The sequence below is a fragment of the Furipterus horrens genome, unplaced genomic scaffold (assembly GCF_987537825.1).
Source record: "Furipterus horrens unplaced genomic scaffold, mFurHor1.1.pri manual_scaffold_5, whole genome shotgun sequence".
Taxonomy (NCBI): Eukaryota; Metazoa; Chordata; class Mammalia; order Chiroptera; family Furipteridae; genus Furipterus; species Furipterus horrens.
In genome coordinates, this window is record NW_028327175.1 from 63,087,027 (window position 1) to 63,101,706 (window position 14,680).

At 34.7% G+C, this 14,680-nt stretch overlaps 1 protein-coding gene across 1 annotated transcript in view; it reads left to right on the top strand.

The window, feature by feature from the left end:
• Positions 1-343: 343 nt before the first annotated feature.
• The window catches only part of SLF1 (SMC5/6 complex localization factor 1), a 69,294-nt gene continuing 54,957 nt past the window's right edge, over positions 344-14,680 (top strand). Inside the window, exons 1-4 of the mRNA XM_090276496.1 lie at positions 344-484; positions 9,061-9,174; positions 9,333-9,408; positions 12,784-13,024. Of these exons, the coding sequence (XP_090132622.1) occupies positions 9,061-9,174; positions 9,333-9,408; positions 12,784-13,024 (431 nt within the window). The 5' untranslated portion in view covers positions 344-484. The remainder of the gene's footprint in view (positions 485-9,060; positions 9,175-9,332; positions 9,409-12,783; positions 13,025-14,680) is intronic.

Sequence of the window (14,680 nt, forward strand, 5' to 3'; positions counted from 1 at the left end):
TTCCAACTTGGAGATAGATAGTGCGAGTGAAAAAGAAGGTAAGCCGAGATCTCCGGGCCTTCTCTAGCAGCAGAGGGGTAAGCACCACAGTGATCACAGGGCTGGACGGGGACTCCTAGTTCAACCCTCTCCCGCTCACTTTTAGGTCCAGGAATGATGCCGTACCGGGTCCTGACCGGAAATACCTGGCCCAGGAGGCAACTCATAAAAATCACTTACCGTATCCTGCCTCCGGGGCTGATCTAGCTGGAGGCTGGCCAGCCCACCAGAATCTAGAGGGGCGTCCTCTCGGACCACCTGACGACGGCTGGAGAGCGTCACTGACAACCACCCGGAAGTGATATAACAGCTTCCGGGGCCATGAGCGCGCGGCGGGAAATTATTTCCTAGAGCCCGGATTAGCGAAGCAGCGAGTGCTGCAGCGCCAGTCGTCTTCCCTGTTACCACCGCCACCCGAAGGAAGCAAGACACTACGGCCTGGAAGGTAAAGGGCCTGAGCTCGGAAGACACAGTGTACCCTGACTGTGGGGATGTTTTCTCCGTGCCCCCGAAGTTTCTGCCGCTTCCGGCTGTGAGGCTGGAAAGGGGCTGGAGGGAGCGGCAGCAGCGCTGCCTCTTGCGCTTTCCGCCGCCGCGGATCCTTCTCACTCACTCGAGGCGGACGCTCCCGCGAGTAGGTGGGCTGGAGTCGCAGACCCCGCCCCGCTCCGCCCGAGCTGCGGAGGTTATGGCCACAGTCCCCCTGTCTGCAGTGCAGGGCTGAGCCGCTTCCCCGCCTCCTGTTTTCGCTGCTCCGCCGCTCAGTGCCCCGCCTGCGAGGCTAGGCCTCCGCGTCTCTCGTTTCCATAGAACCGATTGGGACGCTACTCCAAGAGTCCCAGATTCTTGGCTGCTTTCCACAATTCCGCCTCACTGCAGGTGGTTGGGATCCCCCAGGCCCACCTCCCTGTGACGAGGAAAATGGTGTCATTCTTTTTTTCACAGTAGAATTTTTAAACATATTCAAACAGTAGTGAGCATACCTGCAGCTACTTTAGGCCTTTGACATGACACAGAAACACACACGTTCCCCCAAGTGGGGGGAGGGTCTGTGTTCTTGGGGATTATAATAGTATAGCTGCTTGAAGGCTGGGGACAAGACTTAATGGTAATTCTGAGGTTTCTTCCACTCCCAAAGCCTCTTGATTAAATACTGACAAAAATTTGGCCTTCCTCTGGTTCTCCATATCAGAATTTGACGCAGAAAATAGAGCTTGATGAAGAGTGGTCGCTCGCTCGCGCTCTCCTTAAATAACTTCTGTACCAACAAAAGGGAAAAAAAAACTTTTTACCGTTGAGACATTAGGGGTGAGAATTTAAACTATTTACAGTATACGTGACACAGTGCACCTTGTGAACTTTTTCGTTGTTACCTGATGCCTCAGTACCTGGAAGTGTCTTTTGATGTGCAAGACGTTCCCATTTTAGGAAAGCTTGACTAACCTGTATTGCAGGTGTTCAGTACATAAATTGGTAGTTGGGAATGGATTTTTTTAAGGGAAGTAATCTGATCATGTCTAACTTAACTCCAATGGTTAATTTAAATGAACTAGGGTGTTCAGATACTTGAATGTGTATATTTTCATTGTAAAGATAGTCTTCAATAAGACAAATAAGCCCCTAATAGATCTGTTTCTAAATCCACATTTTCTTTTGCCTTTCTGTCTTAAGTTCAATTATATGATTGAATATTTTCCTACTTCCGTAAAGCGAAAAGCATAAATCATGTGAAAGAGTCCTTGAGAAGGTGGTCAAATGTGGGTACTTTTCATAATCAAAATTCAAAACTAAGGTTTCATAACAGGTATCCACAACTCCCACTAATATCTAAAAACTTTGGTGTTTTTGAAAACCAGTAGTATGGCTTTATTAATTAGACAGCATTTTCTTGATTATTCTAGGGTAGTCTTCACTGTTTAAAGGAACCCTCTTTCTCAAAAATATAACTAAAATGGAATATTACCTGTTACTCTTGTAATTGACTCTCCTTAAACATGGGCGGTGCAGATAGACTCTTTAAGAAGCTACACCATCGTCTCTCAAGACGGACGGCTGCCGACGACGAAATATGCTAATAGAAAATATATGCTATAAAATGCACTATGTACTCTTCAAGGACATCTTACTGCTTGAAAGTAAAATATTTCTAAAACTTAGGTTCATGTAGTTTTTACTTTATATCAAAATTATTTGAAATAAAAATACACAGTTATAAAGGTAGCAGTTGTTACTTTATTATTAAATAATAGCTTTTTAAATATTTTTTGATTAAGGAAAAGGCCGTATGAAATAGTCTAGTGATTAATTAATACCAAATCAATTTTGAGAGGAAAATAATGAAAACTTTCTTTTTGTATAAGGAAAAAAAATGTCACTCTTTTGATTGTTACTAGGAATGCTTTGAAATTTTAGACATTACTGTTATTTTTCTGAAATTAATTTATAATTGTTTAAATTTTTTCAGTGATATTGCTGATTAAATGTCTCCCCACCCTTAAAGTACATTCTTTTTAGTGCAACATATTTTTCTCTTAAACTAGCTGAGAATAGATTGCTTTGTAAAATTATACTGTGGTTAAAAGTATTAAGACAAAATTCTGATATTTAATTCAGAATGGTAGAATTGCAGAAAAGGCGTTTAGTGTTTGCAGTGTTACATTTTAATCTTGGTTTCACCATTTACTATTTTGTAGCCTTGAGCTAGTTTCCTAATCTCTCAGGATCTCCAGTATCCTTAATTTGTATATGAAGGGTAAACAGCACTTAAATTGTTGAGAAGGAAATAAACTAAATATATGAAGTGCATAGACTTCAGTAGGTCCTCAGTTGAAATCCAGCTTGTTCAGCTTTAGACCTTATGCTCTACTAAGTAATACAAAGTTCCTAGGATACTGAAGCAGGTGTGACTTTCATCCCCATGGCTGACTAATACTTGCTGTCCATTCTTTTTCCCCCTGAACATCATACCTCCTTAGGGATAAAGGGTCCTGGGATAAATGGTCTCTTTTTTTCCCTAAAGCTAGCATCTCCAATCTAGCCTGTTCCTTGTACAGTACTGGATGTAATGGATATCTCCGTAAATCCTCTTACCTTATTTCTTCCTCACTGTAGTCACTTTGCTGCTGCTTCTCTTCCTTCCTATACTGCCAAATTTACCACTTAGGAGACTGATCATGACTGCTTCTTTCCCAAATAATGTCACTGAAGTAAGAACATTCCCCAAGTCTTTCCACTGGACACCTCAATAAGATAATTTATATGTGTACACACACACGCACACACGTTTCATACCTCTGAAGGATGGGGCAGGAAACAGATTACATCTCTTTAAAAAATAAATTTTCAAAGGCCAACTGAATGAAATTAAGAGTCTTAATTTGACTCCTCAACCAAGAGGGTACAGGATTCCTAAACTCTACTTGATGTTATAGCATTCAGAGCCATTAAGTATGAGTACTGTGATTTATGTCTACCTTTGCAAGATTCGTTAAAACAGAGATCCAACACTTTAACTGACCCTTCTTAGTTTTAGCACTTTTTTACTTTTCCAGTTAAATTCCTTAGATAACACAAATCATGAAAATCTTTCAGACTTGAATTCAAAGCAACAGTATTGGTTGTATTCAAGGCATGGTATATTCTTTCCAGGAGAGGGAAGATTAAAGGTATTTTCCTTAGTTTTAAAATTTAAAAAACAAGTAGGTTCAAAATTAAACTAGTTCACTTGAATGACAGACATTAAGAAACCACTGGTTTGCCCTAAAACTTGAGAGCCTTAAAACTTTGGAGAATATTCAGTGGCATAGAGAAATGATCACTATGTAACTTTATATTAAAAACTAAGATGCAGAGCTATATAATATTTAAATTTTGTGAGATATGTGTGTGTGTGTGTGTATACACATGCATAAAATCATCAAGTCAAACTCTTCCCCATCCCCATATATTAACAGTGGTGTTATAGGATGAAGGAATTAGAGGTGATTTTAATCATACTTTGTAGTATTTTTTAAATTTTCTAGAATAAGTATGTGTTAATTAAAACAGACAAAGCAGTAAAACTTATTTTGAAGACAGTTTTTAGTTCTTAAATGCAAATATATAAACTTTATAAATCCCTTAGTTTTCTTAGTTAAAAGCATACAACTTATAAGATGCATTATATTCTCAAAGTTGTATAATAGTCTATGGCTGGCCATAAAAGAAATTTTAATGCAGAGTAGTAAAACTTTCTCCTTATTTTCCTACCACAGACCTCTTTGAAGCATCTCTTTAGCCCCCCCCCCCCGCTTTTTTTTGGTAGCATCTTCCTATTTAACCCAACTGTTAAACCCTGAACTTTCATCCTCCCTCCTGTATTCATATCTGTATTCTTGCCTCTACTTCTCTGAGTGTTCTTTTCAACATATTATAGCTATGTGTCATTTTTAAGTGTGTTCCTGCTATGTGTCATAAAGAATTCATAGGACCTAAAAAGCTAGTGCATAATGTTCTTAATTATGTTGAATGCTATAGGTTTATTTGCATTTCTAACTGGCACCAACTGCAAAGGAATTTCAGGCATCAGGGATAGGCCCATGTGGGAGATATTTTGGGAAAGTCCTACCCACAGAGACAGTTGCTTGCTCTGCATAAACACCAGCTCTGTTCACAATCATTATCTCCTTAGTTGTGTGTAATATGGTTCAAGGTAAGGGACTAGATTTTTTTTAATAGCTACAATATTTTTTAAAATTACTACAAAAGCATATTCTTGTGATTAAAAGTCTAGTATATAATTTTTTTTTTTTTTTTTGGTAGTAAACATAACATTTACCTGTTAAGGAGATGCTTTTTTTTTTACACCTCCTTTCCTTTGTGTTAGGATAGTATCCCCTGTGTGAATGCTTGAAGGACCACCTCTTATAAGTTCTAGAAAAATATACAATTTCCCTAGAAACACCACTGGTACAATTATATTGCAGTACATTTACTTTCTTTCTTGTGTTGGAAGACTTCTAGAAGTTACCTCTTCATCCTCCATACCCCAGAACATATGACCTATGCAAAACTTGACCCTATTTTTAAGGACTTGAAATTGTCTGGGTCATTGATAAGTATTACACTGGCTGTGTATGGTGTTCTGCTTGAGTCCATTGGCATATTAGGCTATTCTTTATTGTTTGCTTAATCCTTCAGGGTCATAGAAAGAACCATTAAATTACTAATTTTATAAATATAAACCTATCCATGTATTTATATATGTACATCTATTCATATATATGTAGATAGCAGTTTTCCCATGGAACCTTATGAATTAGATCTGTGATCTAGGCTATTAGGTTGTCTTATGATAAGTAAGATATTAAGCATTGCTAAATGTATTGTAAGTGTGTTTGCTTCAGGTAGGTCATTTTGTTATAGGAAGCTGTTATATTACTAGATTAATGGAATTTGTTCTTTAATCTGTGCTACTTATTGTACGCTATCACTGGGATGCAAAAATCTGTGAAAGTTTAGCACACAGCGCAGTTTTTTTGATAAACTTGTGAGTAAATGTGTATTCTGATTATTACTTTTTTTAGTATTCTTATTTCCATAATATTTGAATCAGGACACCCTATTTTTTCACCTTATTTCTTCCCTTTCGTCTTTGCTTGTTTAATTTCAGTTTAATGTTTAATTGTTTTTCAACGGAAAGAGATTGCTTTACAAAGCCTTTTCCAATTTCTACTATTAAGCACAATTGGTCCTGTTTTTATTGTCTTGTGGACTCTGACAGAAAATGTTAAATATACAAAGTGCGTATATTTCATTATAAACACAATATGATTTAAGATGAAAACTGCATTATATACTGACTCTAGTAAGTCTAAAGCACTTAATCACTTTTGCAACAAACCAAAAAATATGTTAATATGTCACCTTGTTAATTATAAATATTCAAATTGTAATATAGCTATTTTATCTAAAAGAAGAACACAATATAATAGGTTGGTTTTCTTACAGTTCTATAGAAAATATATTTAATTCTCCAGAGGCAGAAGGATAAAATTAAAGGAAAACCTATAAATAAAACTTTTTGAGTAGATTACAGTGATTTTCTTATGGTTTTCTGTATATTCTATTTATCACTAGTTTCTCTATTATAAGATTTTAGGTTTAGGCAAGATTTTAGATTTTTAAACCTACCCAGACTTCTCTTTTTTGACAATATTTATTGAAAGAGCATCCTAAATAGTTTTGAAATTTTTGAATGCATAAATAAAATATATGTAGTAGGTAAAATATATATAGTTAAAACACTTGTATTTCTCTGATAAAAATGACTCTCAAGAACTATAAAAACACTTTGGATTTGCCTTTTCTCTTGAATACTGAGATGATATTCACAGATAACATTGAATTCCACTTGTCTGTTATTTCTGAAAGGACCTATTATTTTTCTAAAGGAAATCTGCTTAAATGATTTATTTAAATAATTTCCTTGAATTAATGAAAACATTCTCCCTAGTTATAATCATATGCCTTATAATTCATATATGGCTTTATTGTATGTGTGCTAATATGTGTTCTGCATCAGATTGAATTGTTATTTCTAAAAACACGACATATTCTTTGTAAAGTTTTTATGTATTACCAGCCTATAGTAATAGGTTTTATCACTCAAAAGCTGTGTTTCTGACCATGAAAATAGTTTTTAAAAATTGGATAATTAATACAATTAGATGATTGTGAAAGAAGCCACTTACATTTTATTTACTGATGATAGTATTTTGTATGTATGATTAATTATTTTATAGGATTCCAAGCCCTACTATGTACACTTTATAATTTGTACTGACCAGATCCTTGTAACTTTAAAAATTTTGTTTCATTGAAGAGTTTTATCCCTAAAGATACTTTATGTTATGTATCTTGAATTTTTGGGTATTAGAGAGTTAATATATTACATCTTTTTTCCTCTTTCAGAACCAAGGGAGAAATACAAAAGATATATTGAGGTCAAAGTTCAGACTTTTTATTGAACAAAAATTATTTTGGAGGAGATGGCTGTGATGTGCAACTGCATTGTGCTTCTTAGTACTTAATCTCTGAATTGATTTATACACCCAAGTAGTCAGTGCAGGCTACTGGCAGCCCCTTAGGACATTTCAGAAAGCATTAATATGAACATCATTGCAAATATGCAGATATGCTGAGCAAAGCATATCCAGTTCTCCCAATCAGGTGGCTTCTCTCAAAGCCAAGGAATGATGAAAAATCATGAGTGTTATTACTTTCACTGAAGTTTTTTCCTCTTAGAAACTTTAGGCAAAGGAAATGAAAAGTCACTTTTAACCCCGAGTAACGCTTTATTTGTATATCGTTAAGCTTACTTTCAGATTTCACTGTTTGTAGTTCATATATGTTTAATATAAACATACATATATTTTTTTAGAATAAATTTCTCTAAAGAACATTGTTTTACTTCACCAGTTGTCTGTTACTAATCCTGGGCTCAAACGATTCTAATTTTTGAGGTTTACTTCTAATTGCCTTGAAAGAAGCCAAATGCTATCACTCTGTCTGTGACATAAATTAAATTACTAATGCAGAGCTACAGTGACAAAATTCTTAGAAATGGAAAATTGCCCTGATTGCACTAGTTCCTGTTTTTCTCATCTGTAATGAGAAACTACATTTTCTCTGAGATGCTACCTACTTTTTAAGTTCTAACATCATATAAAGTAATAAAAAATTGTGTTCTATTTAGAAGTGCTGTGAGTTTTCCCTTTCTTGCTTAATACATGTGCCACCTCAAGTATAACTTGTTTTATGAACTACATTTAAATATGGATTAAGGTCCCTCTCAAAATAAATTGGAAAACCATGTATTTTTTTAGATCTACTTTACTGGTGATGAAATTAACACACATACACACGTGTGTGCGTACACATGTGTGTGTGTGTGTGTGTGCGGGTGGGTGTATGTATATATAGCAGAGTTAAATATTGATTGGAAATGGGATCAAGGCTTGTTATATGTGCCTACTAAATTATTTGGTGTAAAGGTTATGGGACCATGAGTTTTATTAATTTCTCCAGTGAATTATACATATTCTTCAATATCTGTCCACAAATTTTAAAAATCAGTATAAATATGATAAAGTTCCGTTGTTAATGAATGTACTTATTGCACAAACTCTTAACAAAAACAGTACTTTTTCTTTATTGTTTATACTATTACATTTGTTCCCATTTTCTGCCCCTCTGCCTACCTCCACCCTACCCTGCCCCTCTTCCCTCTGGCCATCACCACACTGTTGTCTGTCTCTTTGAGTTAATGCATATATATTCTTTGGTTAGTCCCTCCACCTTCTTTCATCGAGCGACCCCCCCCTCAAAAAAAAAAAACAGTACTTTAGAAATGAAGCTAAGATGCTAATACTTATATAACCAGTATTTATATAATGTATAATTAATATAATTAGTATAATTCATTCATCAGTGTATTTTAGTGGAAAGTAATATCATAAGGCAAACTTTCAATGTTCAAATTAGAAAAACATCTCACTATCTAAAGTCACGTTTTGAGAAGATAACTTTTAAAACTAATTCTATTTACATAAGCACTTTTAATATTGGTATTTATAATTAAGCCTTGTGTGTTTAATTCATTATATGTTTATTTTTATTTATTTATTTTTTAAAGATCTTGTTTCTTTTTAGAGAGGGGAAAGGAGGGAGAAAAAGAGGGAGAGAAACATTGATGTGTGAGAGATACATCAGTTGCCCCTCATAGGCCCCCAACTGGGACCTGGCCTGCAACCCATGCATGTGCCCTGAGCAGGAATCCAACCCGCAACCTTCAGAAGCCTTTCAGTCCACAGGCCAGTGCTCAATATACTGAGACACACCAGCCAGGGCTAATTCATTATATGTTTAATCTAATGGTTTTAGTTTTTATTGTTAGCATTCAAAAGTAAGAAAATAATAATAATGTTTACCCGGAGAATAATATCTCTAATATGTTATCTTCTTTATGTGTATATATGTTAGATGGAAGATGATGCCCCAAAGCATATCATTCAGATGACAGGATTTAAGATGGAAGAAAAGGAAGCTCTAGGCAAATTGCTTTTAAAACTAGATTGCACTTTTATTAAGAGTGAGGTGAGTACAGAAACTTTACTTACCAAATATTGAAGACATAGAAAAAGTTAAAATACTGGCCTAAAAATGATAAAATGCCCCTTTAATATTTTAAGAATAAGAAGAATGTGTTATCAAGGAAATCTTACCTTCCTAACATTTTGGATTTGTCCTTCCAGAAATACAAAAATTGTACACATCTTATAGCTCAGCGCCTATGTAAGAGTGAAAAATTTTTAGCAGCTTGTGCAGCAGGTAAGTTTAACTGCCTTCCCTTCATTTAAAAAAAAAAAAAAAAACAGAAAACAAAAACCTTAACATTAAAGAAAAAGTACCATACTCCCTAGAAAGGTGGTATGTTTATATTCTGATATTTTCTGAAATTTCCTATATTTGATACTTTTTGCTTTATTTTTTTGAGTAAAACTTTGTAGCACATGAGAAATGTATTAAATAGGCAGAAATATGTCTTTCACCAAATATTTTCATGTACATGCTTTATGAAGGAAAAATATTTTAATGAAAAGATTTGGCACAAAATGCCAAAAGAAAAAAAGCCGTTGAATCCTCAGCTGTTGTCAGTCAAGTTTCTTTTCTTTGATCTATCATTGGAAGTAGTTAATATTTTTGTTCTTCTGCTGCCTCCTCTCCCATCCATGCTTATTATTTCTAAGATTTTTAATTCCTCTCTCTCTGTGTCACCATTGATGTTCCTTTTATAGTTTTTTCTACTATGATTGATCTGGTATCTTAGTAGTTTGCTGGTGGCAGCAAAAAAAAAAAAAAATTATTTAACGCAAGTGAATTAACCACTTTTTAGAATAACTTACCAGAAAAACACTTGGGTTCATTTTTAAGTCCACAAATGAAAACATACATGGTCTGTGCTGTTTAAAAAGATCATCCATGCCCAGATAAAGAAATTATAGAATGTTTGTAAATACCTAGAAAAATTCTCTCCCTCAATAAATTTGTTTTACAAAGTATAACAATGCTGTAAACATTATTGGAAAAGTTTCTAGCCTGACGAAGAATATAAATCTAACCTAAAATAGGGACTAATAAGTAATCATAACTTAAGTAATACCACATTTTATCACATTTTATTTTATTAAGCCTTTATATTTTATTTACTAATAATCAGAATTATAATTATGGGAAAGATTACATATAATATTAGTGATGTTTAGGTCTCTCAATATCATAAAATTTAGGAAAAGACAACATAATTCAAAGATAATGTTGGTTAACTATTTTAAGAGTCCAATGTTGAATAAGGTTAAGTTTTTCAATTATAGTTGATATACAATATTACATTATTTTCAGGTGTATAATGTAATGATTAGACATTTATATACCTGAGGAAGTGATCACCCCAACAAATCTAATATCCATCTGGCATCATACATAGTTTTTACAATATTGACTTTTCAAGGAGGGGTCCCCCCAAAAAAACTGAATTATCTCCTGGAGGGCAGGTTTCTTATAGTACAGGCTTCACCTGCCAGATGAGTATTCTAAGAACTCATCTGTATCAGTGTACCAGCTGACGTTGTTGTGAGAGGCTATGTTCGGCATCAGTGAATTTTTTTTTGAAGACTTTCAACGAGTTTGCCCATTTCCTGATGGGTGATTTATGAGCACACCTGCACACACTGTGCTGAGTGTTCAGTTTTTGACCAAAAAATGACATGACCCCTGTTCCCCATCCTCCCTATTCACCTGATCCTGCTCCAAGTGATTTTTTTATGTTTCTTGGATCAAAAAGTCCTCAAAAGGAAACATTTTGCTGTTGTGGAAAGGTGAAACAAAAAATGGCAGAAACACTAAAAGGCATCAAAATCGACAAGTTCAAAACTGTTTTGAGCAGTAGAAAAACATCTTGATAGGTGTATTGCATCAAATGGAGTGCTTTGACGGTGACTGGAGTTTAAACATGTCAGAATAAATACACAAATTTTTATAAATACTGGGTTTTGGGGGTTCACCCTCATAAATTCCCTTGACTGTTTTTATAACTGCTAATTCGTACCTCTCAGTCCCTTTAACTTTTTTCACTCATCCCTCCAAAACCCCTCCTATTTGGCAGCCATCAGTTGTTTTTTTTCTATCAATGAATTTTATTATTTTAGATTGTTCCACATATAAGTGAAAATGTATGGTATTTGTATTTCTCTGACTTCACTTAGCATAATACCCTCTAGGTCCATTCATATTATTGCGAATGGCAAGATTCATTCTATTTTATGGCTGAGTGATATTCCATTGTGTGTGTATGCATACCTACCACAACTTCTTTATTCATTTGTCTGTCAGTGGACACATAGATTGCCACCATGTCTTGGCTATTGTAAATAATGTTGCGATGAACATAGGGGTGCATGTGTCTTTTCTATTTAATTTAGATTTCTTCAAATAAATACCCAAAAGTAAAATAGCTAGTCATATGGTAGTTCCACTTTTGGTTTTTGAGGAACCTCCATACTGTTTTCCACAGTGGCTGCACCAGTCTGCATTCCCACCAACAGTGCACTAAGGTTCCCTTTTCTCCACATCCTCACCAGCACTTGTTGCTTTTAGATTTGTTAATGATGGCCATTCTGACCAGTGTAAGGTGGTATCTCATTGTGGTTTTGATTTGCACTTCTCTGATGATTAGTGACCTTGAGCATCTTTTTATGTATCTGTTGGCCATCCTTATGTCCTCTTTGGAGACATGTTTATTCAGGTCCTTTGTTCATTTTATAATTGAGAGGTTTTTTTTTATGTTCTGCTGTATGAATTCTTTATATTTTGAATATTAACCCTTTTCTAGATATATCATTTGCAAATATCATCTCCCATTTAGTAGGTTGCCTTTTTGTTTTGTTGATGGTTTTCTTTGCAGTGCAAAATCTTTTTGATTTGACATAGTCCCATTTGTTTATTTTTGCCCTAGGAGACATATCAAAAAAAAAAAAAAAAAGATACTGCTAGCAGCATGTCAGAGAATTTATTGCCTATGTTTTCTTCTAGGAGGTTTATGGTTTCAGTTCTTCTATTTAAGTCTTTAATCCATTTTGAGTTTACTTTTGTATATGGTGTAAGAAAGTTGCCTAATTTCACTTTTTAAAATGTATTCAATTTTCCTAACACCGTCTTTTGAAGGCACTCTCTTTACCCTAATGTTTATTCTTGCCTCCTTTATCATAGATTAATTGACCGTATAAGCCTGGGTTTCTTTCTAGGCTCTCTTTTCTGTTCCATTGATCTATGTGTCTGTTTTCATTCCAGTACCAGCTGCTTTGATTGCTTTAATATCAGGTAGTGTGATACCTCCAACTTTGTCCTTTTTTAAAGATTGCTTTGGCTATTTGGAGTCTTTTGTGGGTCCATATGAATTTTAAATTATTTGTTCTAGTTCTGTGAAAAATGCCATTGGTATTTTGATAGTGATAGCATTGAATCTGTAGATTACTCTGGGTAGTATGGACATTTTAACAATGCTAATTCTTTCTATCCATGAACATGGTATATATTTCCATTTATTTGTGTCTTTTGAGATACTTTAAATTTTATTTGGTATTTGATCTTTATTGTTGACCACTTATCAGAACTAAAATTATTATTGACAGTATGTTTGCTTTTTAGGAAAGTGGGTACTAACAAAGGACTACATAATTCATAGTGCCAAAAGTGGCAGATGGCTTGATGAAACAACTTATGAATGGGGATATAAAATTGAAAAGGATTCCCATTATTCACCTCAAATGCAATCTGCACCCAAAAGATGGCGTGAAGAACTGAAACGCACTGGTGCTCCAGGAGCCTTTCACAGATGGAAAGTTGTCCTCCTTGTTAGAGCTGATAAACAAAGTGATTCTATTATAAGGTAAGATCAGACCTTATAAAAGCTAAAGTAATTCTGAGAAAACAATTTTAATTTGCTTGAATATCTTTTAGTATTTCTTTGCAATTATTAGTTTAGTTCAAATGAGCCATGGTTTGTTTACACTTTGATTTCTTATTTAGGCCATTCTACACATTTAACTGTATGTCTAATGAAACAAAATGTATTTTCTAGTATTGCTTTAAATTATTCTTTTGTTCCTTATTTTACTTTCCATGCTTTTCTCTTTTTTTCTTTTGGCCAAGTGAAAACATTTTTTTTTTTTCATTTTAGAGCACTTCCAGATTTTTACAAGTGAAATATTAGTATATCACAATGTCTTTTTTTCTGGGTTTATATAGTGCACTCTTCATGGCTCATACTGTTTCCATCATTATTTCATCTTTTTATCCTTTATGTCATATTTTTAAAAAGGCTTTTTATTGGGTAAATTAATTCTAAAATCACCGTGATTTGGAGGCTTGGGGGTGCAAAGGTCCTTTTTTTAGGTCACCGTAAATTAAGTTTAATTTATAGACAGTAACATGCACACATCTTAAGTGTCCGTTTTGATGAGTTGGGACAATTTATAAATCCATGTTAATCCCCATTACAATCAATATCTGTAACGTTTACATTAGCCTACCACTTTTGTTGTGTCCTTGTACACTTTATTCTGCACCAGCAATACCAGACAACCACTGATATTTTTGTCATTATAGATTAGATTTGTTACTTTTCTTCAGAGGTTCATATGAATGGGATTATATTGTATATACTCCTTTGATTATGAGATATATCCACCTTGCATGAATCAGTAGTTTATTATTTGTTGCTGAGTAGTATTCTATTCTATGGATATATCACAGTCCATTTATTTATTCAACCATTGATGAACATTTGCGGGACTTTTGTCTGTTTCTTCTTCCTCTTCTTCTTCCTTTCTTCCTCTTCTTCCTCTTCCTCCTTTTCTTTTTCCTTCTCTTCTTCCGTCTCTTCTTCTCACCCAGCGACATGCCCATTGATTTTAGAGAGACTGGATAGGAGGGAGACAGAGAGGGAGAAGAACATCAATGTGAGAGAAAAACGTCAATCAGTTGGCTCTCAAACACACCCCGACTGTGGACCAAACCCGCAACCCAGGCATGTACCCTGACCAGGAATCAAACCCATGTCCTTTTGGTTTATGGGACAACACTCCAACCAACTAAGCCACACCAGCCCAGGCTGTTTGTTTTTATTAATGTGACTAAAGCTGCTGTGAACATTTGAGTGCAAGTCTTCATGGAGACAAGTTTTCAGGAATGAAATTTCTGGCTCAAATGGTAGTTATGTACTTAATGTTATATGAAAATACTAAACTGTTTTCCAAAGTATTTGTACCATTTTATAAACCCACTAGTAATGTATGAGAGTTCCAGTTGCTCTGCAGTTATGTTGGTACTGTTGTTGAAAATTGGTTGACCATATTTGTGTAGTGTATTTCTGGATTTCTTATTTTACTCCATTTATATCTGTGTCGAACTATGCCAACAACACACTGTTGAATTACTGTAGCTTTACAGTGAGTCTTAAAATCAGGTAGTATGAATCCTCCAGTTTTGTCTTTCAGATTTGTTTTGGTGATTCTTAATCCTTTATATTTCCATATACATTTTA